Below are 24,970 nucleotides of genomic sequence, written 5' to 3' on the forward strand. Positions count from 1 at the left end.
CGAATGATAGTCAGGTACCACACAGGTCATATCAAAAGTGCTTTAATGGTGCTCAGAGAGAGAGTAAAGCAAATTAGGTGCACATGTGGTATTCTCCTCCATCCTCCCAGACAAGAATAAAGGCCCAGGTAGGGAAGCTTGTATTCTGGAGATAAGTGAATGGCTGCATAGATTATGTTGATGAGAACGTTCTAGCTTCCTGGATCATGGGATGATGTTTCAGGGACTGCTGTGAAAAGATGGCATCTACCTGTTGAACAGGCACAGTGTCTTCCAACATACTGACAAACCTATTGATAAGTACTTTAAACTAGAATCATCGGTGATGGGTGAACAAAAACCTAAGGTAAATAAAACATTTAATGGTTGTATAGAAATGGCGAACAAAGGGCAATATCTGGAAAGCTAAGTACTATAATGCTCATAGTATGGGAAATAAAGTACTGGAGCTAGAGGCAGTCATTGAAGATGCTGATTTAGATGTAATGGCTATCACGGAGAGTTGATACACAGAAAAACATGACTGGGACATAGTTATACTGGGCTACAATATATTCAGGAAGGACCAGGTAGGAAGGAATGAAGGAGGCGTGATATATATAAAAAATATTATTAAAGCAACAATTACAGGGCTTATAAGGTGAGGAGGCAGCAATGTAGGTTAATTTGGAAAGAGGGAATGGAACATTATTTATATTGTGTAATATACAGATCTCTGTTACAGACAAAGGAGATGCATAGAGATTTAATGGAGGATATTCACAAAATTGCTATTGAAGTGGAGATGCTGCTGTTAGGGGGTTTGTCAGTGTTGATTGGGACATCCAGATCCTGGATTCTGTGGAAGGAGAACTGCTTTGTCAACTGGTAACTGAATCCATGAGAGGAGGAGGCAATACTTAGACCTAGTGTTTACCAATGGGGACAATAACTGATGATGTAGTTGATGATCTGGCATAGAGTGATCACCAGATGGTGTGATTCAGGATCCTGAAAACTAGACTGGCTGTGGGGTCTCCAGGACAGGTTTGGGAAGCCCTGACCTAGAGAGATCGACTAGGTTAGAAACTGGCTGAGTGGGAGGCGATAAAAGGTAATGATAAATGGCATTTACTCTGAGGAGGAGGATGTTGTTAGTGGTGTGCCTCAGGGATCAGTCCTGGGACTGTTTGTTTTTATTTTCAACAATTTCATGAGCTGCATAAAGGAAGGATTGTTGGAAGAGGTTTGTCTTTTTGCTGATGATACCAAAATCTGCAGGGTAGACTGCCATGAAGGTGTGGAAAACAGGAGGGATCTAGCAAAGCTCGATGAATGGTCTAGAGCAGGGGTCGGGAACCCATGGCTCGCGAGCCAGATATGGCTCTTTTGAGGGCTGCATCTGGCTCGCAGACAGTCGCCACACTTTCCCGCTGACCCAGCTGCTCCCCGGTCCTCCTCCACCCGGGCTTAAAATGCTGTCAGCCCGGGCGGAACGCGGCAGGACAGCTGGAGTCAGCAGCACCGGCGTACTCTCTTCTTCCCGCCCCCCGCGGCCCGGAAGAGGAAGTGGAGAGTATCGGGTGCGTGCGCGGCAAGAAGAGGCCACGCTAGTGCGCTCGGCATCGGCCCGAAGAAAAGAAGACTGCAGCGCGGCTCAGAGGAAAATGAAGATCTTCAACCGCGGCCGATGGGACTCCGCCTCCGCTGAAAATGAAGAGGTTAGCGTTGGGAGGAGGCTTCTGCTGCCGCGAGTTCCCGGGTTGGGGGGGAAGAGAGTGATTTGCTCGCTCATTCACTCTCTCTCTCCCCCACCCCGGGAACTCGCGGCAGCAGCAGCCTCCTCCCAACCCTAACCTCTTCATTTTCAGCCCTCGCGGAGGCGGAGTCCCATCGGCCGCGGTTGAAGATCTTCATTTTCCTCCGAACCGCGCTGCAGTCTTCTTTTCTTCGGGCCGATGCCGAGCGCACTAGCGTGGCCTCTTCTTGCCGCGCACGCACCCGATACTCTCCACTTCCTCTTCCGGGCCGCGGGGGGCGGGCCTGTGTGTGTGTGTGAGAGATCGCATGTCTGTGAATGATTGAGAGCCTGTACATGTGAAAGAGAGTATGTCTGTGATTGAAAGCCTGCCTGTGAGAGAGAGAGCATGAATGTAAGTTTACCATTGGGAACCTGTATGTGTAAGTTTGTGATTGAAAACCTGTTTGTGTGAAAGAGTATGTGTGTATGATTGAGATCCTTTGTGTGTGAGAGAAATCATGTGTATGTATGATTAAGAGCCTGTGTGTATAAGTAAGAGAGAGAGCATGTGTGCCTGTGTGTGATTGAGAGCTGGTTTAGGTGATGGAGTATGTGATTGAGAGCCTGTGTTTAAATGAGAGAGAGAGAGACCATGTGTGTCTGTGTGTGATTGAGAGCTGATTTAGGTGAGGGAGCATGTGAGTATGTGATTGAGAGCCTGTGTGTAAATGAGAGAAAGAGAGGACATGTTTGTAAGCATGTGAATGAGAGTCTGTGTGTGAGAGAAAAAGACAGCATGTATTTATGTGATTGAAAGCCTGTGTGTGTGTGTGTAAGCATGAAAAGATAGACAGCATGTGTGTAAATGTGTAATTAAGAGCCTATATAAGTGAGAGAGAAAAAACATGTGTATATGTGAGTACTGAGAGCATGTGTGTGTAGGTGTGTCATTGAGAGCCAGTGTGAGAGAGCGCGCTGGTATGTGACTGAGAGAGGAGAAAGTTCCAAGCAAACCACCCCTCCTCCTCCTAATTCAGAACAATCTCAGGACACCTGGATATCAAACGTTCCCAGGTATGCAGAGCAAAACAATTTTTGTATCCTTATTATTTTTCATTACTGGGTCTTTGTGTCTGCTATTTTGAAATATTTTGTTGGTATCTGGAAATGTTTTATATGAGTTTTTAATTATTGGATATTCCACTCATCAGCTGTTTCGAAATATGTTCTTTTTGTTAGTACAGTTTTACTGCTGATGATTTTATATTTCTTGATTTGTTTTATAAGGATGTGTGATGTTTCTTTTTTCCTTTGTTACACTGCATACAGAGACTCTGGCTTGTTGCAGTTTCCAATTCAGTTTTTTCTGCATGCTTCTTGTTACGCGTTTTGGTCTTTTTATTCTGTGTTAGGTGAGGGACAGCACGTGATTCAGGTGAGGTTTTCTGCTGGCGTGTAGTTTCTGTGTAGGACTCTATAGCAGCCTGACTTGGTCCGTTTTCCTAATAGGAGATGTATTGGTGTCTTAAGGCCTGGTGTAATATTTTCAGAGACTTATTGTACTTTAAAAGTGTGATCTTACATAAAATGCACACATTTACTTGTATTTAGTTTTAAACATATTGTATGGCTCTCATGGAATTTCATTTTAAAATATGTGGCATTTATGGCTCTCTCAGCCAAAAAGGTTCCTGACCCCTGGTCTAGAGATTGGCAGCTAAGATTTAATGCTAAAAAATGCAGAGTAATTCATTTAGGCCTGAGTCAGGCACATCTTGGATATATATTGGGCATATACTGAATATATATTGTTTATCGAGTGAAGTTATACCTTGCCTTTTAAATAAAGGCATCCCTATACCTAAGGTGACTGATCTACATTTTGTTCCATCTGCTTCCTGGCTTTTAGACAGTCTTCCATGTTTTATAGGGAGTGGAATGGTCAAAAGAAAAAGGGAGGTGATATTGCCCTTGTATAGTTCCCTGGTGAGATCTCAATTGGAATACTATGTACAGTTCTGAAGACAGCACTTTCAAAATGATATAAACTGGTTGGATTTGATCTAGAGGGTGGCCTTTGTTCTAAAGCATATGGGGATAGACTTAAAGATCTAAACATGTGTACTCTAAAGGAAAGATATGAAAGAGACATTTAAATATTTCAAAAGTTTCCATGCACAGGAGGCGAGCCTCTTTCAATGGAAAGGAGGCTCTAGAGTGAGGGTGAAAGGGGGTAGGCTCAAGAATAATCTTAGGAAATATTTTTTTACAGAGAGAGTAGGGAATGCATGGAACGTCCTCCCAGTGGAGGTGGTGGAGATAAAACTATCTGTATTCCAGAAAGCATGGGATAAATACAGGGATTCTGTGAGGGAATGATGGGCCTTGTAAGGCTAGATAAATTGGTGGATGGTCCATGTGGCCTTTGTCCACGGTCATGTTATGCTTTCCCTTTGTCACTTAGGATGAAAAAGGCAGTGAGAGATGCTTCAAAGTCTCCTCTGCTTGAAAGCAGTAATTCTTGTACTAAGGCCTTAGTGTGGTCAGGGACAGTATTCTGTTTATTTTGTGGTTTCCAAAAAGGAAGGGACCTTTTTTTCCAATTCTGGACTTGAAGCAGGTGAATAGATTCCTAAGTGTGTGTCACTTTTAAATGAAAACCTTAAAATCGGTGGTCAGGGCAGTAAGGCAGGGAGAATTCCTGACCTCCCTGGATCTTGCAAAAGCCTATCTACACATTCCAATCGGGGAGTATCCTAAGAGGTTTCTTCTTTTTTCAGTAATGGGGGGCATTTTCAGTTTCAAGCCCTGTCCTTTGGACTAGCCATGGCTTCTCAGAACTTTTCAAAGGTGATGGAAATAGTGGTAGCAGTTCTGTGAAAAAAGGGAATCTTGGTGCACCCGTACCTGGACAAATTGGCTCATAAGAGCTAAGTCGGAACAGCAAAATTTCATTGGTCACCAACAGAATGGTAGATATTATAGGAACTCTGTTAGAAAAGTCTCCAAGAGCAGTTTGCAGCTTTCTCAGATGCTAGAATATTTGGGAACTTTGTTCGATTCGAAATTGGGTTGTATCCTTTTAATGGAACAAAGAGTTCAAAAGCTTTGACAGCAAGTTCAAGTACTGGTGTTGGGCAAAAGTGAAACAGAAGTTATTTCAGCTTTTGGGATCCATAGCAGCAGTGTTGGATTTGGACCTCTAGCCAAGAGCATATATGAGGCCTCTTCAAAGAGGGATGTTGATCAGATAGGACCTTCAAATGCAAAAGCTTTATCCATCTTCCAGTACCAGAGCATGAGTTTGGCATGGTGGATACACTCCAGGAGTTTGCTGAGCGATGTGGAGCTCAAGATCCAGCCTGGATGATGGTGACAACAAATGCCAATCTTTCCGGAATGGGAGGGGGCATTGTCTGGGGCACGTGGCTCAAGGTTTGTGGTCAAAGGAGAAAGCTCAGGGTTGCTCCCCTTCTGAAAGGTAAGGCAGTGAGATTAATACTACAAAAGTGGCATATATGAATCAGGGAGGAATCAGGAACCCTCAGGTATTGGAAGAGATACGATCAATACTGCACTAGGCGGAAAAAATATGAAGATATCCACCTCACATATTGCAAGATTGGAGACCGTTCAGATTTTCTCAGCAGGAATGTGGTCAATCCTGGAGTGTGGTCATCTCAAATGACATTCAAATGGTGAATAGATGAAGAGCACCGGTGATTGATCTGATGCTGACCAAGGTGAACGTAAAGGCGTAATGGGTTTTCAGAAGAGAGATTCGTCCAGGCTGGGAGGCCTTGGTTCAGTAGTGGCCGTTTGGGCGAGATGGTTGTCTTCCTGTCATTTCCCTTGATATGGTCGATGGTTAAAGTCTCGAGTCATTGGGGCCTGGTCATATTAGTGGCTGTGCACTGGTCAAGGTATCCTGGGTATGCTGATGTCAGCTGGATGGGATTCTGTTGCAGTTTGCTCTAGAAAAGGCCCTGCTCTTGCAGGGACCTCCTCTTCACAGCGATCCATGTCAGCTTTGTCTTACAGTTTGACCCTTGAGTGGACTCATTTGAACAAGAAAGGTTATTGGGCAATGGTGAAAACTCTTTTTAGGTCAGAAAATCCTCTACTTCTGTAGCTTATGTGAGAATTCAGAGGATTTTTGAACAATGGTGTTCCAGGAAGCAGGTGGTGCCCTGTGTCCTCAGATGTTTATAGGAGGGTCTGAATTCCTTGAAGGTTCAGCTTGCAGTTATTGCATGTGATAAGGGCCAAGTATTTAGAAGACCCCTATCTTTCTCATTTTCTGAGGGGTTAAACCTGTTAGGTTTCTGGAGAGGGATCCCGGTTCCTTCTTGGGAACTGATTGTGATCTTGTCTTGATTGGCTCACAGTTTGCACCTCTTAGGTCAGTTTCACTGAAGGTGGTTTTCTGGCAGTGATTTGTTCAACCAGAAGCATCTGTGTTGTAGGCTTTTTCTTGTAAGGAACCCTACCTAGTGATTACAAGGGATATAGTGAAAATTCATATAATGCCTTCCTTTCTTAAGAAAGTGTCGGCTTTTCATTTGAATCAGTCTTTCTGCTTACTTTCCTTTAGTAAGAGGGGTAATGTGAGGGAGTACAGTGTTTGGATGTTTGAAGAGTTCTCTTGTGATTTTGAAAGTCACCAATGGTTTTAGAAAGTCAGATCACCTCTGTTTCGTTCAGTGATACTAGAAAAGGCAAGGCTTTGGTTGCTTGATGGATTAAGGAATCATTGTAACTGCTTACAGTGATAAAAGAAAGTCCTTGCCCAAGTCCAGTCAAAGCACATTCTACTAGATCTCAAACAGCAATTTGAGCAGAGCTCCATTTGCTTTTGCCGCAGGAGATTGTAATGTAGCAACTTGGTTTTCATTGCAATCTTTTTCAAAACATTGCCATTTGCATGTGAGAACAAGGGAAGAAGCCTCCTTTGCTATTGAGGTATTAAGAGTGGGTTTGGCAGCTTCTCACCCAATTCAGGAATAGCTTGTGTGTATCCCAATTGTATGGACTGGGCTGACTGGATGATGGGAAATGAGAAATAAAATCTTACTTGATAATTTTTTTTTCTTTTAATGCAATTGGACCCATCCAGAATCCTCCCTCTACTGCCAAACTTATTTTTCTTTTCCATCCTTGTTGCAACCATTAAGAGATTGAGGTGGCACGTGCTTTGTGAGGAAAGCACTTTGGTAACAAAGGAGTTGTGCGTAGTTGGGGGTTTTTTTTTCCCTTTTGTTTTGTCTTTGTTCTGGAAAGCCCTTTGGTTTTGGGGTATGTTATAAATTCCTAACTTAGGGGCCGATGCAATAAGACGTGTGTTGAAAATAGGTGCTTGTATTGAGCGCCTCTTTTCCTTACGCATGCCCAGCCACATCCCTGTGCGCCCTGATGTAATATGTAAATAAGAGGCAGTGTAAAAAAGAGTGCACTATAGGAGAATGTGTGTTTTGGCACTCAAGAGGTTATTGCATCAAGAACCCACAATTGCAATAGGCGCTTAATACGAGCATCCGTTTTGATCATGCTTGCTTTGGTTATTTTGCTGAGGTGCCAATTTTGCATGCAGCAGTTTTATAGCAGGCGCCCATTTCTACAGGTGTCTAAATTGTGTGGTCATAAGAAACATGCACTTCTTTTTGAGCCAATCAATATACATTGATTTTTTGCCACCGTAAGAATTAAATTCAAGAGCCTGCATAATACTAAGGAGAACACATTTATCACAACCCAGAGGACCATATTTTGTAATGTTTCTCATGAGTCCTTGACTGTGAGTTGACTCAAATAATAATTCTGAATCACTTCACTGATTAAAAATTGCTCAGAGTGACTTTACTCTACTTCTGGTCCTTGCGTTAAATTCCTCTAGTTTGAAAGTGTGTGTTGGGCGCTCTGTGCTTTCCTGCATCAGGTAGTAATAGCTAATGTCCTCATCTACATGGAATTTGCATGTGTTGGGTGCTATCAGGTTCGCATTTGTTAGGGCGCATGTTTTGGATGCGTTAATCTCCTTAACTGCATCAGGTGCTAGTCTCGGGCGCCCAAAACGTGTGCCTGACCACGTGTAAACCCATACACTAGGATGGGCACACTTTATTGCATCAGCCCCTTAGTTTAATACAGGTAATACTGGCAGGCTGAGGTTAGCATGGATAAAGGGGTAACATCAGCAAGTCAGTTAGTTTCTATCTCCATGTACTGATCAGTGGATATAACCCGTTTGGACTGACTGTATTCAAGGAAAAGAAAATTATCAGGTAAAATTGCATTTCTCTTTATTGAAAAGTTGTTTTAGACTGGAACTTAGGTCAGACTCCCTGAAAAGTAGCTGTGGCATAGAAGCTCCTTATATCAGTGGCCATGATCTGTTAATGAAATAAATCTGATAAATCCTGGGACAGTACTGTGCTGGTTTTAAACTAGATAAATTTCTCATTGAAGTAACTTCCATCTTTGTCACTTGCTATCGTTTACGATCTAATAGAACCTTACAGAAGAGACATCTTATTTATTCCTTCAGTAGGTACGGCCCTCCTGTTCGTACTGAGCACAGAATTATTGTGGAAAACCTTTCATCTCGTGTTAGCTGGCAGGTGAGCCTTTATCTTTTTTGCTGCTCTTACTTCATCTCTATTTTTTTTTCTCTGTATTGCTGTGAGAAAAGTCAGCATTAGTTATAAAGGATGTTGTCTTCCATTGATGCTATGGTGATGATTTTCAGTGAATGTTACATCATAAATGTTTCTTATGATACAGATTAAATTGAATATTCACTCAATACATATATAGAGTGACAAATGGAAGCACAACATACTTTTTGCAAAATGCCTTTGTGTAAATTTGTTTCCATGATTAGTTTTAGCCTGTAAGGCTCTCTAAAATATGTTCTCTAGGTATGTTTATACAAAGATCTTCACAGTACAAGTCCCTGGTAAGTGTAGAAATTTGTCGTAATCCTTTAAGGTTTTCATAAATCAGATATGATTCAAATCATTTTTTGTGTGCAGAAACCAGACATTTAAATTATCATTCTGGATATCCAGTATAGATAGTCCCAAGTCTTTCAGATACTCATGTTCCTATTTGCTGAGGACTTGTTCAGTGGGCAGATTTTGTCTCCTGAATATTTCTTTTCTTTTATGGATATCAGATAATTTTGGAGATGTTAGTAAAGAGTTGTAATTAAGAGTTTTTCAGGGGTACAGTATATTAATTTTTATTGGTGGAATAAATAGTTGAAAAATATCAATATTTATCCAAGGAAACATGGCACCTCATTTTTAAAGGGTTAATGCCTATTTTGTAGTCCCAGTGTTGCATTGGTAAACACCTGAATCAGTTTCACTCTTGTGCTCATGTCTTGAGTATCTTCTTAGATCAGTGTTTCCCAACCCTTTCTTGAGAGCACAGCTAGCCAGTTGGGTTTTCAGGATTTCCACAATTTTCCACAGTTTCTATTTGCAAATCTATCTCCTGCAAATTCATTCTGGATATCCTGAAAAGCCAACTGATTAGGTGTGTCACCAGAAAAGAGTTGGGAAGCACTGTTCTAGATCTAGTTTTGATTCCCACAAGCACATTCTTGGGGGAGATGGTGAAAGGAAAGTGGAATGGTCACGAACAATTGACATACAGAACTAATCTTCCATGGAAGCCATTTAATTATAAGAAACCCCTGGCAGAAGGTTAAGATTAAACGCAGTAACACAAAATTAACCATCACTTTAAAAGTATACGCTTATGTTTTCTGTAAGGAAAATGGGTAAACTAGGGGAGATTTTGTTTTTCTTTTAATATCTAAACAGCTTGAAAACCATGCTCTGGTTTTTACTTAGATGCAGGAGCAGTCAGCTTGTCCGCCATTTAGTTCAAGGGGCACAAGCCAACATGAATGCATTTGTTTTACTTGTGGATTACGGTTTTAAAACGTGTTCAATGAGAGAGATTTTAATAGAAAAATCAGCTTCTAGCCAAATAGGTATATTCACCTGGTACAGGGCTATAAAGAAAATAAACATATGAGTTCTTTTAACTTAAACTCTACCACACAAAATCAAAATCTATGGCTATTTTTTTAAACATTTGGATTCATTTTTTATATTCTGTAAAAGTTCTTTTTGTTTAGCTTTTGCCTTTTTTAATAGATTGAGGAAAAGGGGACTCATTCAGGCGAGGCATATATTTATTTAAAAAATACTGCCTTCTTGATAAAAGATTGCCCAAGGCAGTGTACAAATCATAAATCTAAACAATATAAAATCAACAACTCAATAAGAAACATACTCTATAGTCCAACTATGCCACCTACCATAAGTAAAATCACTCACTACAACAAGTCTAGCTTAATCAGCTAGGTATTACTTTTAGTTTAATTTTACATACCCTCTTTGCTTTGTCTCTCTCATTAGGCTGCATACAGATTTGCCAATGTGAATTAAAGGAAGCATAGAAGGCCTGTTGACTTTATATAAAAAAAAAGGCATTATTAAAAATGTTCCGTTCAAAATCCTGATAACTCTCTCCCCACACCCCCATTCTCACATTAGAGGAGAGAGGCTTTAAGAAATGGCATCACATTTGCATTTTAAGAAATATTTTGCCACATCCTCTTATCCCCAATAACATTTTTGAGCGTTGTTTCTTATCCTGACAATGTCAGAATATGCTAGTGGTGGATGCTTTCTTTTCATGGTCTGGTTCTCAGTGTGTCCTGTTTGGGGACTGTGCAATCAATGACCAGTCACTCCATTGCCATTCACCGTCATGCTGATCATAACAGACATCGGATTATTTCTGAAAAACAGGAAACTGAGATGGGACATACAGAAAAAACACAATTTACATGGCATTTTAATAGAATACAAAAGTGTTATTGTGTGTTTAATCCCATTTTAATGAGGTTAAACACTTGCATGCAAATGTATAACATTGTATGTTTAGACTGCCTCTAAATTTAATCTTAAATGCCATTCCTTCCCCATCTCCAACCCCAACATACTATTATTTTGTACAAGAGTATCAAAAGCTTGCGGTGTTCAATGCAGTTTTAGTGTGTGAGAATAACTGAGACCCTTACTTATTGAAGATACAGCATAGAATTCAAAACGCCAAAGCTAGAAGAGACTAAAATATACCCCTTATTAATTTTCAGTTGGGGCCCCCACATACAATTTGAGTGGCACTTGTGCTTTTTTTTTTTTTTTTTTTAATTTCTTAATTTTTTTTTAGAGTAAGGGCCTGTAACAAAATGAAGCAAAAATCAAGACTTGGGTGTGTGTTATCACTGTTTTCTAGCACTTTTGATTTATGGTTTTATTAAAAATAAGAAATTTTAATTGTCATTTTAGAAAAATTGCTAAGGATCATGCTTGCAAGTATTTTATGTCACAAAGAAACTAGCATAAAATAAGGAAAAATACATTTATTTTTTTTTAAATCCTTTAAAAAAAAAAAACCCCCCAAAAAACTATTTTTTGGTCTGTCCTAGGACATCAATTTAAAAAGCCAAACATTGTTCAAATTGTCAAATCTGTACTGTTTAGTATCTTTTTTTTCTATTAAAGTATAATTGTTCATGATCCTTAGCAAATCAAAATTATTGTGTTTTAGGATGGCTCAGAGTGTTAGTCTATAGTTTAAACTACTGACATAAATGAATGAATATCTTTATATCTTGATCTTAAATCAGCAATTACAAATGGCTGTGCTCATGGATTTTAAAGGTACAGTCTTGGACACACTTCTGGAAAGCAAAGAAAATCAACATCCAAATCTTTTTTTGTTTGTGGGGTTTTTTTTAAATGTTTTTATCACTGTTCCTTCTCAGTTTTCCCCAAGTCTGTGGAGTGATTTGGTATGCATGCATGTCTTTGAGAACTCCATTTGCAGTCTTGTTTGCAGTACAATATACACCTCATTTAGAGTTTAAAAAAAAAAAATATATATATATATTGTAACCTTAGTTGGCTTTGCCTAATGTCAGTTAAATTTAAAAATTTAGAAAATTTAAACTTTCCTTTCACTAGTATGGTTTCCCAACTTTTATTTATACAGTTAGCTGATTTTCTTTTTTTTTTCCTTTCTCCTTTTTACTTTTTTTCCCACTTGTCAATTTTTTGTTTTTTATTCTCCACCACACATCCTTCTTCACCTGCTTTTTGCTGGATCCTGGCAGCTTCAGCACTGCATCCCTTGACTCTTCTCCTCTCCAGCCTTATGCACAACTGTAGCCATGTCACTGAGGTTTGAGGTACACTGTTCAGAGAGCACTGGTGCCAGTGTAACATTCTAGTATCTGTCTCCTCGTGACTGATCTCTGTATAGTCTCATGGTGTTGCTTTCCATGTATGACTGACCTAGCAATGGTCTGATAGCAAATTACTATGCAAAATCACAAAAAAACAATTGATAGTTTTGTTAAGCATTCTGCCTTCCTGGAGTGTGTACAGCACTGTTTTTATTGACATTGTAAGTTTGAAAGAAGTTGGGCAAATCTAAAATGTTTGAATGTCTTGAACAGCTGCTTTAAATCTGTAATAATGCTATAGCAGTTACATTTAAAACTGTGAATAATAAATACGTTTGTACTGTTAAAAGAATAAAAGATGGATTTTAACTGGGAACTGTAAAGATTATATTTGTATTCTAGAGATTTAATATTGAATATGGTATCTGCGCAAGATATGCCCAAAATTCTAAAATATGCCTTTTATTTCCAAATCTATGTATTGCACATTCTTGAATGTAATGACATAATGGAAAACTGAGCCATCCTCTATTTTGTAGTGAATACACTATATAGATTTTTACATATATTTTATTTACTTTTTTGTTTGTATTTTTTCCCTCAAATATCTAACCAAGTGCATTTTGAACCTCTTTTAACAGCCTTTCTTTGGGTTAACCCTCGTTTCTCTTGTGTGGAGGACAGCCCAAGAATTTGGGGTTTCCTAATGGCTGAAATTCTAGGGCTGGGCCTGTTCTGAAGTTTCCTTTTGGTTCCTATGATCCTCCTGTTTTGGCAAACCAGCTCTTGGTTTGGCCAGGTTTGAGCAAGATTGGCTAGCACAGGTCAGCCTCAGGTTCTGTAGCCACCTCCGGAGATTGTCCATTGGTTTCAGGGTGTACCTCAAACTTTTACTGGGGCTCTGGTGCATCCTTCCTGCAGCATTTTGGTATGATGCATTCTCCTGCCCTTCTCATGTAAGGGAGAATTCTGAAAGGCAGTTCTACTTGACCTGCTAGGTATTGGACAAGCGACTCTTTGCTTAAGGTAACTGTTTTAAACCATCTGATCACAATATGGTATGTTGTGGTAAGTAGCTTGGGGCTCTAAAATGCTAGATATTACTTGGGATATTTAAAAAAAAAAATAAAAAATATATATATATATACTAGCTAACTTTGGCAGCTAATATATTATGTTTATTATCTTAAATTGACATTAATATTTGGTCATGCTGTATGTTAATCTGATTCAGAGGCATGTGAAGAAGCTCCTTTAGTCTGTTCTGTTTTATATTAAAATATTAAACAGTTCAAGAGTTGGTGAATACTTTTCTAGGCACTGCTGATTTGTTTTTTCATTATTTTCTTAACTGTCACTAGTCTAATCCTTTATTTCTAATTGATGTGCTACATTTCTGTTACTGAGCTGCTTATGGGATAATTAGATGGGCTTTATTAAAATTACAGGTTTTAGTATAATTTTTATATGAATTACTATTTGGGGGATATGCTTTCAGTGGTAGTTTTATCTTTGAGACTGAGTTTTTTAAAAAGCCAGTCTACCTTTTATGTACAGCACAACATTTTAGAGTGTGGGTTACTAACAATAGATCATTGTAAAATCACTTAAACTGTGAGTATGGTGTTCTTTAATTTGAATGCTAAATTTTCAATGCAGGATCTTAAAGATTTCATGAGAAAGGCAGGGGAAGTAACCTATGTGGATGCACACAGAAATAACAGGAATGAAGGGTAAGGCTGTATTTTTCTAGTCACCATCTTATTATTTAAACATTAGTTGTACTAGTAAATCATTTGTATGTATTACTATTAGTATAGACAGAGCTGTACAAGATGCAACACAAGGCTACAGTATATCTCTCCTGAAAGAAGTAATTCTGAACACAGATTTACTAAAACTTTATCATCTAGGTTTGTAGCTTGGTGCTCTAATCTCCATACTGAACAGCCAGCCCTGCTTTGTTAAAATTCTTTCCATGAAGGCAGGGACATCTTTTTAACACAATAATAATAAATGAGCATGCCCATATAAAGCAAAGAAATGTGAACAAAAGACCTGATTGGGTATGTCTTCTATTTAAATTTATAAAATGATTTTCCTTGTAAAATGTGTGTCCCACCTGATAGTGTAGCAGGTTTTTGTTACTGTATACACACAGTAAATGTGCGTTTTATTATATTTTAACCCTTTAAAAAAAAAAGGCAAATAAAACGTGCAATTAAATGTTATGGTTTGCCAGTGTTACTCTTACTAAACTAAGTTGCTCACTGTTGGACCAGCCATGCAGAAAATGTGGGTTCAATTCCCAAGCTTTGTATATTGCAGCAGCATTCACAGCCCCAAAAGGGAGAAGGAATCCCAGCAGTTTCATACTTGCAGCACATAGTGAATAGATTGAGTCCATGAACGCTGACCGAGGACTGGTGCTTCGATGGTGGACTAGGGAATGGGGGCAAAGCAAAGTTGCAAATGAAGGTTTATAGTGCCATAATTCAGAGGATCATTAGGCTTCCAGCTCCATCCTAAAAAGAAGCAGGAAGAGAACTGGGTCAAAAAAAGTTTTACATGTTCTCCAAGGACAAGCAGGATGGTAGTCCTCACGCACGGGTGACATTGGATGGAGCCCGGCACGGAAAGCTTTTGTCAAAGTTTCTAGGAACCTTGACAGGCACACTAAGCATGCCCAGCAGGCTGCTAACCACACATCCATGCAGGGTCCCTCTTCAGTCTCTTCTTTTCCGCGGAGCTATCACCTCTCGGTTTTGGAGCTCACGCTTCTTTAGACCTTTTTGGCTAGTTCACGTGTTTTGAACCTCTTTTAACAGTGTCACGTAGAGTCCCTCGCCCTTGTAGGGCAGCAATCTGTAAGTGCTTCGTGTTCTCGCAGTCTATCCCCATTTTGTGTCTGCCGGACATTGATCGTGCGCCACACTTTTTTTTTTTTTTTTTTTTCCCCCATGGCATCGACCGGCTTCTGCCAATGCCTCCAGTGCCCCTGACTATGTCCATCAAAGACCCCCACAAGGTCAGACCTTTGCCTGAGGGCTTCTCATGATGTTCACATCTGCGATCTCTGTGCCCAGATGACCCCCAAGGATTGTTGGGCCACCTCGACAAAATGGAAAAACGTTTTGCGTCTAAGCGGTCTGAGCCATCCTCTGCGCTGGTGACTTCTACCCCGCTTGGAAAAGAGCCCCCGGCTCTTACTCTGTCAGGTTCTCCTCCCCCTGTCTTGCCTGGTTTCGAGCTCTGTGCAGGGGACCGTCCGTTATCCCTGGCATCCCGATCGGGTTCCTTGACGTTGTCATCAGTATCGAGCAAGGACCACGGTGCTAATCGAGAACGATCTAAAAAGCATCTGCATCGATCATATTCTTCTTCCAAACCAGACTGTGAGAAGGCATCAACCTCTGGGCCTCCCTCGAAGCGGTCGAGGGCAGAGGAGACCATTCCCTCCGACCCCACAGATGCCTCCAAGTGGCCTCCACTGACGCCGGTGGAGGGCTCGGTTCCCCTTACACCAGGGGATATACTGATTCTGCCAGCTCCTCCTCAGGCCATTCTCTCCTCAGTGGCCTTTGAGGAAGAATTAGAGCGGCGTTTGCAGTCAGCCGGGCCCTGGAGGGCCTCGAGCCTCTGGTTCCCTGGGTACTGCCTCCTCCACAAGAGCCTTGTGTCTTTGCTGGAGCGGCTCGACATGCTGCTTGGTATAAAACTGATGCAGCCAGCTTCAATGCCCCAAGTCTCTCTGCAGCCGCTGCCATCGGCCCCCATATTGGTGAGCGACTCCTCCTCCGAGGAAGGGCCATTGGACTCCATGGCGGCCTGGAGACACAAGGTGCCACCTCACCCTGCTATCTCTCCTAAGGCACTCAGGTTTGGTTCCACCGATTGCTTCGGTGCCCCATTCCCGCTGACGCCATTGTATCCCGTGCAGCCTCGAGGTCCCTCAAATGCCTCTGCGCCTCTCCTGGTGCCCTTAAGGACCAGGCCTTCAAACCCCCCCCCCCCCCCCCGCATCCCCGAAGGGTCACAGCTTAGAGGGTTCATACCTATGCCTCTGCTCCTCCAGGTTGCGACCATAAAGCTCTTGAGGCGTTGGGGTGCTGAGTGTTTCAGGGTGCTCTGCTTATTGCCCGCATAGCCTGCTACCAACTTTACAAAGGACAATATTCCTGCAACCTATGGAAGCAGGCCCTGGAATTTAGTGAGCGTCAGCCGCAGCAATTCTAGGATGACTTTCAGTCCCTTGTCCATCAGGGCCTGGAGTGTGATAAACATGAGGTCCGTTCATCTTATGATGTTTTCGAGACAGCCACGAGGTTTGCTGCAGCGGGTATTGGTGCCCTTTGTACGGCATGGCTACAAGCTGCTGACTTGCGCCCTGAGGTCCACGATTGTCTGGCTGACTTGCCATGTACAGGCGAGAACCTGTTTGGAGACTAGATTAAGGAGGCTGTGGCTCAGCTGAAGGACTACCAGAAGACCTTTCAGCAGTTGTCAGCTAGTACTTCTGACACCCAATCTACCAGGAAGCCCCCACGACAATATCCCAAATGGCCTTTCTAGAGGCCTCGTTAATATTAACCTCCTGCACCAAGGTCCAGGACTCAAAGGCCTGTCTCCATGACGAAACAGACAGACTAGACCACCTCTGGCACTACAGCACCACCACAGAACCCTATCGTGGTGTTAAGAACATAAGAAATTGCCATGCTGGGTCAGATCAAAGGTCCATCAAGCCCAGCATCCTGTTTACAACAGAGGCCAAACCAGGCCACAAGAACCTGGCAATTACCCAAATCTGTGAACATCTGGAGATGACCTCCGACCGGGGTCCCTTGGAGAAGGTTGGCTCATGCTCCCTATCTGCCAGTCAGTTGGGGCCCATCTCCAAAGGCAAGGGATTCATGTTTTCCCCTACCCTCGATGATTGGCTTATCAAGGGCAACTCCCAACAGGGGGCTCAGAGTGCCAAGCGCCTTATGATCGACACCTTGGAGACTCTGGGATTCCTAATCAACTATCCCAAATCCCTTCTCCAGCCATCCTTACAACTGGTCTTCATTGGGACATGCCTGGACACTGTCCAGGCGAAGGCTTTTCTGCCTCGGGAGAGAGCAGAGACCTTAGCGGCTCTTGTCCAGCACCTCTCCAACTGCCCCCAGGTCTCCACTCAACAGTTCTTCCAGCTGCTGGGCCATATGGCGGCGGCAGTACAAATGACCCTGTTTGCTCAGCTACACATGCGCAGTGGACACTGCGCTCTCAATGGTTTCAGGCGTTACAGGATCTGCATGCTTTATTTTAGTCATGACAAGGTTACGGCAGTCCCTCCTATGGTGGACGATCCTCCTCAAACCTAGAGTGGGGTTGCCCCTTCTGGAGTGCTCAGCCCCAAGCCATGCTGACAACTGACTCTTCTCATTCGGGGTGGAGAGCACATGTTCTGGGTTACCGCACCCAAGGGTTCTGGTTGGTTCAGGAGTCACGGCTCCAGATCATTTTCATGGAGCTGAGAGCAGTTCGCTATGCCCTGTGGGTGTTCCGAGAGCAACTTGTGAACAATGTAGTTCTGGTTCAGATGGACAATCAGCTGGCCATATGGGACCTGAACAAGCAGGGAGGAACAGGGTCATTTCTCCTCTGCCGGGAGGTAGTCCATGTCTGGTCATGGGCTATTGAGAACAGCATCACTCTCTGGGCGGAGTACCTCCTGGGGGTGGACAACATTCTGGCCGACACTTTGAGACGGATGTTCAGGCCCCACGAATGGGTCCCTCTGTCAGGAGGTAGCGAACCGCATCTTCCGCTGCTGGGGGATCCCGGACAAAGACCTGTTTGCCCCCGTGGAAAACAAAGTGCACTGCTTCTGCTCCCTTAGCAGATACCTTCACAATCCACTGGGGCACAGGGTTGCTGTATGCTTATATCCAAGACGCTTCAGAAGTTGCAGCAGGATTAGGGCTCCATGATTCTGATTGCCCTCTGCTGGCCCTGTCAGGTCTGGGTCCTGACCTTTCAGGACCTGGCTTCACACCCCTCAATCCTATTGGGGGCAGCTCCGGACCTCATCACCCAGGACCAGGTCAGGCTCCACCACCTCAACTTGCAGACCCTGGCCCTTACGGCTTGGATGTTGACCAGGTGACGGTAGAGGCTCTTGGCCTGTCGGAGGGGATATCTCGTGTCCTCCTGGAGTCCAGAAAACCTTCCACCAGGAAGTCCTATAATCTGAAGTGGAAAAGGTTCTCTGCCTGATGCGAGGGTCGCAGGCTAGATCTCTTCTCTTGCTCCCCTTCTGCACTATTGGGACTACCTGGTCTGCACACCACATCAGTGAGGATTCCCCTCCGTGCCATAGGGGCATACCATCGGGGTTCGGATGACTCCGCAATTTCTTGCCATCCGCTTGTGGGTCGATTCATGAGGGGCTTGCTACAACTGAAGCCCCCCACTCGTCCCCGGCGGTTTCCTGGGACCTCCACATGGTCCTTTCACAACTCATAAGAACATAAGAAATTGCCATGCTGGGTCAGACCAAGGGTCCATCAAGCCCAGCATCCTGTTTCCAACAGAGGCCAAAACCAGGCCACAAGAACCTGGCAATTACCCAAACACTAAGAAGATCCCATGCTACTGATGCAATTAATAGCAGTGGCTATTCCCTAAGTATAATTGATTAATAGCCATTAATGGACTTCTCCTCCAAGAACTTATCCAAACCTTTTTTGAACCCAGCTACACTAACTGCACTAACCACATCTTCTGGCAACAAATTCCAGGGCTTTATTGTGCGTTGAGTGAAAAAGAATTTTCTCCGATTAGTCTTAAATGTGCTACTTGCCAACTTCATGGAATGCCCCCTAGTCCTTCTATTATTCGAAAGTGAAAATAAGAGTCACATCTACTCGTTCAAGACCTCTCATGATCTTAAAGACCTCTATCATATCCCCCCCTCAGCCGTCTCTTCTCCAAGCTGAACAGCCCTAATCTCTTCAGCCTTTCCTCATAGGGAAGCTGTTCAATCCCCTTTATCATTTTGGTTGCCATTCTCTGTACCTTCTCCATCGCAACTATATCTTTTTTGAGATGCGGCGACCAGAATTGTACACAGTATTCAAGGTGCGGTCTCACCATGGAGCGATTATAGAGGCATTATGACATTTTCTGTTCTATTAACCATTCCCTTCCTAATAATTCCTAACATTCTATTTGCTTTTTTTGACTGCTGCAGTACACTGAGCTGACGATTTTAAAGTATTATCCACTATGATGCCTAGATCTTTTTCCTGGGTGGTAGCTCCTAATATGGAACCTAACATACGTTCTTGTAACCTCAAGTACCTTTCGTGGAAGGTGATCTTCTTTGTTGCGATCACGTCAGCTTGCAGGGTAGGTGAATTGCAAGCACTTGTGTCGTATCCGCCTTATATGAAGTTCTGTTACGACATGGTGGTCCTACGAACATATCTGAAGTTCCTTCCCAAGGTGGTTTCAGAGTTTCATTTCAACCAGTCCATTGTGTTGCCTGCTTTTTTCCTAAGGTCTCACACTCACCAAAGTGAACATGCTGTGCACACATTGGATTGCAAGAAGGGTGCTTGCCTTTTACTTGGAATGGGCAGCACCCCACCGCGTCTCCACTCAACTTTTTGTCTCCTTTGACAGAAACAGATTAGGAGTCGCTGTCTTCAAACACTAGCCCACTGGCTAGCAAATTGCATCATTTTCTGCTGTGCACAGATGGATTTGCAGCTTAATGGCCATGTCAAAGCTCACTCTGTCCAGGCCATATCTGTCTCTGTGGCTCACTTGCATACTGTTCTCGTTCATGAGATTTGCAGAGCGGCAACCTGGAGTTCCCTCCACACGTTCGCCTTGCACTGTTGTCTGGCCAAGGATGGACGGCAGGACAGTCCGTCCTCCATAATCTCTTCCAGCCATAAAAACCCAACTCTCCCTCCGTGGGCCCTGTACTTGGGTGCAGGCCTGCTCTTTTGATGTGCTGCCTCGCTAGCTGTTGTGCACTTTGGCACCAGTTCTCTGCGGCACGTGTTTGGAATGGCCTGGAGCTACTTAATCACCCATGTGTGAAGGCTGCTATCCTGCTTGTCAGTGGAGAAAGCAGAGTTGCTTACCTATAACAGATGTTCTCCAAGGACAGCAGGATGTTAGTCCTCACGAAACCTGCCCGCCACCCCGCAGTTTTTTTTTTCTCTTGGTTTGTTTTAGTTTTCACGAATTCTGTTAAGACTGAAGAGGATACATGGTTAGCATTTTCTGTGCCGGGCTCCATCCGTTGACGTCCACCTACGTGTGAGTACTAACATCCTGCTGTCCTTGGAGAACACCTGGTACAGGTAAGCAACTCTGCTTTTTGCAGTCCTGTAAATATCACAAAAAAGAAAAAAATGCCTCTTAATTCTGGCAGAACATTTGTGGAGTTCTTTCCCTAAATCCTGATCTTCAGCAAGAAGTATTAGAGCTGCCAAATGGCCCGGTTCATGGAGGAAGACTCGGCCAGCCCTAATTTGGTATTTGTAGTCTGCTTCTTGCATCTGAAATCATTGCTTACTGGTAGTATGTGTTATCAGGACTCCAGCTGGCCTAAAATCTCCCTTTTTGAGCTGGGTCACCTGGCAGCTCTGTTTTTATAGAGAAAATGCTGAATCATTTTTTTAAATTTGAAATTACATTGATTAAAGTGCATAGATAGAAAACCTCATCCTATACAAATCTCACATCATCCATTGTCCCCAGTCAAGCCTATTTTGTGGCCCTCTTGTGCATAACAGAATCCATGAAACATTTCTTTTAAAGTAAGCTAACACCATAATGAGTAAAGAATTTGTTCCAGACTCTCTAAAAGGAATTAGATTTACACTTCAGGTATATGGTGAACTCTTGAAAGAGATAGTGATACAAATTAGCTTGTAGCATTCTCTGAAGAGGTATGGCCTCAGCAGCTTCAAATTCTAAGAGTTGTCTTCTGCACCAGTAATAATGCTGCCATACATCACTTCTGAATAAATGTTGGCAAACTCCTATACTCAGGGTTTGTGCATGCTGAGACATCTTATGCTGTAATAGCATTTGGCATCACTGTTAAAATAGAATGTGTGTTTCTGTAGATGGTACTCTAGTCTCAAGAGGCTTGGCAATAGCTGCAAAGTTGTCCCCTTAACTGATATTTTAATAACAGCTATGTTAACTGTCCTTGGAGGGATTCATGCTGAAATGTTGTGCTGTGGTATGATGGTGGGTCTAGCAAAAGTTGATTATAGCTCATCTTTCCCCCTCAAGAGCAAGTGTTGCATCAGATGGTAATGAATGAGTGCTAGGACATTACTTTTTTTTTTCTCTTGAAGTAATTGGTTTCTTGTCTCTGATATTTAGATTATTTTTTTTTTTAAAGTATTTAAAATATGCTTTCCTGACAAGAAAAATGAAAAACAAAATGAAATGATTTACTTGTTTCTGAAAGCATATTATTGGGCCTGATTTTAAAAAGCATTTTCATGCTTAAAATTGGGTTTTACACATATATAAATGCAATTTATCCGTATAAGTGGGTTTTTTGTTTTTTTTAAATTGCTACAATTATGGCATTGAATAATCTATAGGATATTCATGTGTAAATGCACTTTACACAAGTAAATGGCTTTTAAAAATTGCCTTGATAGTATGTTACCTTATATCAACATCTTTTTTTTTTTTTTCTTTCTCCAAGGACATCTAGGATGGCAGTCTTCACACATGGGTGACATCGTCAGATGGAGCCTAGCCCGGAACTATGATCTCAAAGATTCTAGAGCTTTCAAAATGCCCTACTGAGCATGTGCAACTGTAGTTGTCACCTTTCTCCCAGGCAGAATCCTTCAGTCTCTCTTTTTTTTTTTCTGCTGAGGTGTGATCACGGTATTCAGCTTTGCTCTCACCTCACAGATTTTGATGTGATTTTGTTATGGAGCTGTAGCAGTTTTTCCTTTTTTTTTTTTTTTTTTCTTCCCCTTTTGGTAGTTTATTTTATTTCTCTTTTCAACTTTCTGCCAACCGCATAGCGGGCCTTAGTCATTGTACAGCTTGGCAGAGTCTAATTTTTTCCCTTAAATAAATACTGCATCTGCAGTTTATTTACTGTCTTCTCTTTGCTCTGTCTTGCCTTTGTCTGGTGCTGACAGGATTGATGGAATGCAGTCTGTGAGTGATCCATGTAGGCTGCTGATCCTGGGGACTCTGCATCAATGGAGGCATGGACAGTGAAAGGATAGAGGACCACACCGTTCCTGTGGTGGGGAGAGCTCATCCTTCCCACATTCTAGGGAACTGGTCTTCATAGGCAGGAGCCCTGGACAATGCAGCCTCTCCACCTGCTTGCCAATGCTGGAAGTGCAGTTTCCTTGAGAGAGAGGGTGAGCAGGAGCCTGGACAAGCAGCATTGCTGCTACATCTTAAGTGCCATGCCCAGTAACTGTTGCCTGTAAACACCTATGCTAGCGCACGATAGTCTGACGTGTCGCTGTTAGGACCACGTCTGAGACAAGTACTGCCATCAAGTGCCATGTGCACTCTTGATGCCATCGAGGTGCAGGACTTCCCTCGATGCTGTACGGGCCATCGAGCACCATGCACGCTGTTGATTGCTTTGTCTGGCGGTGGGAGCCCTTCCGTGCCATAGACATTGGGCACTGTAGACACCATTGAACTAGAGGAATGGTACCAACCTGAGCATAGAGTGCCATGGGCATCTATGTGGCAGAGTGCGACGCTAGAGGTCTGTGCCACTAATCTGGACCACGTCTGGGAACAGGACTGCCATCGAGTGCCATAGTCACACTATTCCATCAAGGTGCGGGGCCGTGCTCGAAGCCATCAAGCAACATGGAGACTATTGGGCATGTTTGCCAGCGATGCCATTTGTGGCTGCTTTTGACGATGTCTAGCACTATCGTCATCAAGCACCTGGTTGCCCTTGAGGCCGTCAATCACTAGGGTGTGAGGGTCTGGAGAACCTTAGGAGCACCATGGAAGCCCTTGGCCGACATGGGCTTCAGGCCTGGGGCAGCTGCAGCACCATAGAGAGTACAAGGTTCACCATCGACCCAAGGAACACTGGAGCACTGAGGCATGCAGGGGTGCACCATGGCCCGAGGCTATCGAGGCATTGGGGGTGCCAATGAGCCCCCTTTGTGGTGCTTGGGCACCAAGGGGCATTGAGGTGTGCCATCGATAGTATTAGGCTGTCATGGACTGTGGGGTACCAATGTGCTCGGGTATCCGAAGCTGCCGTACAATCTGTGCTGCTGAGCGCTGGAGTTGCTGTCCAGGCTAGCATCAGCCTGCAGATCAATACCCTTGGGCGTATAGCTGAGCCGAGAAAACTGTTGAGGATGCTGTACATCAGTTCCTTTGGGCACCAATGAGGCATGTCTGTGCCGCAGAGACTCTGCCTTAGAGCACCACGAGCATCGTTGGTACCGCCGGACCATTAACTCTGTTGCCCCTCGGACATTTTTGGCCTGTGGTGTTTGCGAGTCATTGACACCTTTGGCTACAGTGTACTGGAATCAGCAATGAGTAGTTTGGTTGGAGTTGATAAATACAGCCTAGTGACTTTTTCTTATCCATGCGTTCTTTATTCCTTCCAACTTCTAGTCATAATGTTGAGAGGGAGGGGGGAAGCTAGGGCATTTGTGATATAGCTTAGTGTATACCTTCAGGGATCAGTATGCCACCTTTCCCCTGTTTTTCACCAAGTTGTGTGTTCTGGGTTGACCAAAGTACCTCCCTGCTTATCTGAGCTATCCTGTGGACAGCTATCCTATGGCCTTCCCTTGATAGGGTGGAGCATGGGTGAATTTCAGGCCTAGTTAACTCCCTACTCAGGTTTTTGGGCTAATGATTCCATTTAGAAATTGCCTTTTATCCCCTGATGCTCTTTTTTTTATTTTCTGTTTATTGATTTATTCAAATTATACAAAGAATATCCTCTTTGCAGAGAAACAAAGAAAACTTGTGCAAAAATACGGTAGTTACTGCATAACACAGATAAGAAGAAAAACATTTCTCTTACTTGACCTCAAATATAAACTAACTGGGGGCTTATGCCAGAAATATGAGGAGATTAAACAAAAGGAGATTATCCACAAGTATAAGCTTAGCATTTTGGCTATTCCTATTTTCTCTATGACTCACTGGTAGTGAAATCCTGGACTATGGGATTATGTAACACTTTTTTCTTATTATCCAGTAGTGCCTTCAATTGCTCAGGAACAAGAAACACATAGGTAACATTATCCATTTTTAGTATACAATTGCATGAATTTTCTAAGCATAAATACAGCTCCAATGGAGCGAGCTTCTTGCCTCATGGCAAGGAACCCTCTCCTCCTATCCTGAGTAACTTTGGCCCAATCGGGAAACACTTGTACAACCTTACCCATAAACTCCACTCTCATATTTTGAAAATAATTTCTCATGATTAAACTGAGGTTCTGTGAGTATATAAAAGACACTAGGAGGGTAGCCCTCTCTCTATTATCTCAGACATAGAAGTCTCTAGAAAGGCTGTTAGATTTGCCATATCGATCGTAGGTGCCACTTCTTCTCTTGCTCTTGCATGTGGTAGAAAATATACTTTGTTTAAAAACTGGTATATTTTCAGGTGCAGTTTTTAATATCTCAGTCATATATTTCTTTAGAGTTATCCTTGGTTGCTCGCCCAGAACCTTAGGAAAGTTAATAAACCTAAGGTTCAAGTTCCTGGTCTTATTTTCCAATCCCCTGACGCTCTTAATGTCTGTCAGTTTGGGTGATCAGATCTGTCTGGCAAGTAAGATCTACCACAGACCTGGCTTCTGTTGCTGCTGCTTCTAATCATTGCTTGGGATTTTCTGCCCATTATGCCTATCAGTCAATCATTGGGCGCTTCGGCAAATGCATTCTGTCCTTCAGATGATAGTGGCACAGTTTCT

The 24,970-nt window shown here is 42.8% G+C and overlaps 1 protein-coding gene across 1 annotated transcript in view; it reads left to right on the forward strand.

The window, feature by feature from the left end:
• Positions 1–24,970, forward strand: part of LOC115090106 (serine/arginine-rich splicing factor 5-like) — a 171,333-nt gene that overhangs the window by 128,260 nt on the left and 18,103 nt on the right. The window contains 2 exon segments of the mRNA XM_029598808.1: positions 8,265–8,337; positions 13,650–13,723. Coding sequence (XP_029454668.1) covers positions 8,265–8,337; positions 13,650–13,723 — 147 coding nt within the window.

Source organism: Rhinatrema bivittatum, chromosome 4, assembly GCF_901001135.1.
Source record: "Rhinatrema bivittatum chromosome 4, aRhiBiv1.1, whole genome shotgun sequence".
Taxonomy (NCBI): domain Eukaryota; kingdom Metazoa; phylum Chordata; class Amphibia; order Gymnophiona; family Rhinatrematidae; genus Rhinatrema; species Rhinatrema bivittatum.